Source organism: Penaeus monodon, chromosome 15 (genome assembly GCF_015228065.2).
Source record: "Penaeus monodon isolate SGIC_2016 chromosome 15, NSTDA_Pmon_1, whole genome shotgun sequence".
NCBI lineage: Eukaryota > Metazoa > Arthropoda > Malacostraca > Decapoda > Penaeidae > Penaeus > Penaeus monodon.
In genome coordinates, this window is record NC_051400.1 from 30,706,845 (window position 1) to 30,707,099 (window position 255).

A 255-nucleotide genomic window follows, 5' to 3' on the forward strand; every position below is an offset into this window, starting at 1 on the left:
TTCAATGTAAATTTTGATTACTTCCAGGTGCTAAGCAAAGTACCAGGTGCAACTGTCACCCAACCCACAGCAGCTCCACGTGTGGCCCCAACAGCCGTGTAAAGCTCCACTTGACAGGGATATCTATGTATCCAGTGGAAGGACACCTAGAGAACTACTATTAGAAATAAGATATAACTTTCTCCATAGATGTAACACGTTAAACAGCACAGTTTTATTGTGAAATGGTTATTAACAGGATACTAGAGTAAAGTC

The 255-nt window shown here is 40.8% G+C and overlaps 1 protein-coding gene across 1 annotated transcript in view; it reads left to right on the forward strand.

Annotated features, from left to right (window-relative positions):
- Positions 1 to 255, forward strand: part of LOC119581934 (flotillin-2-like) — a gene marked incomplete at its 5' end in the record, with an annotated part of 2,960 nt that overhangs the window by 1,242 nt on the left and 1,463 nt on the right. The window contains 1 exon segment of the mRNA XM_037930106.1: positions 28 to 252. Within this exon segment, the coding sequence (XP_037786034.1) occupies positions 28 to 102 (75 nt within the window).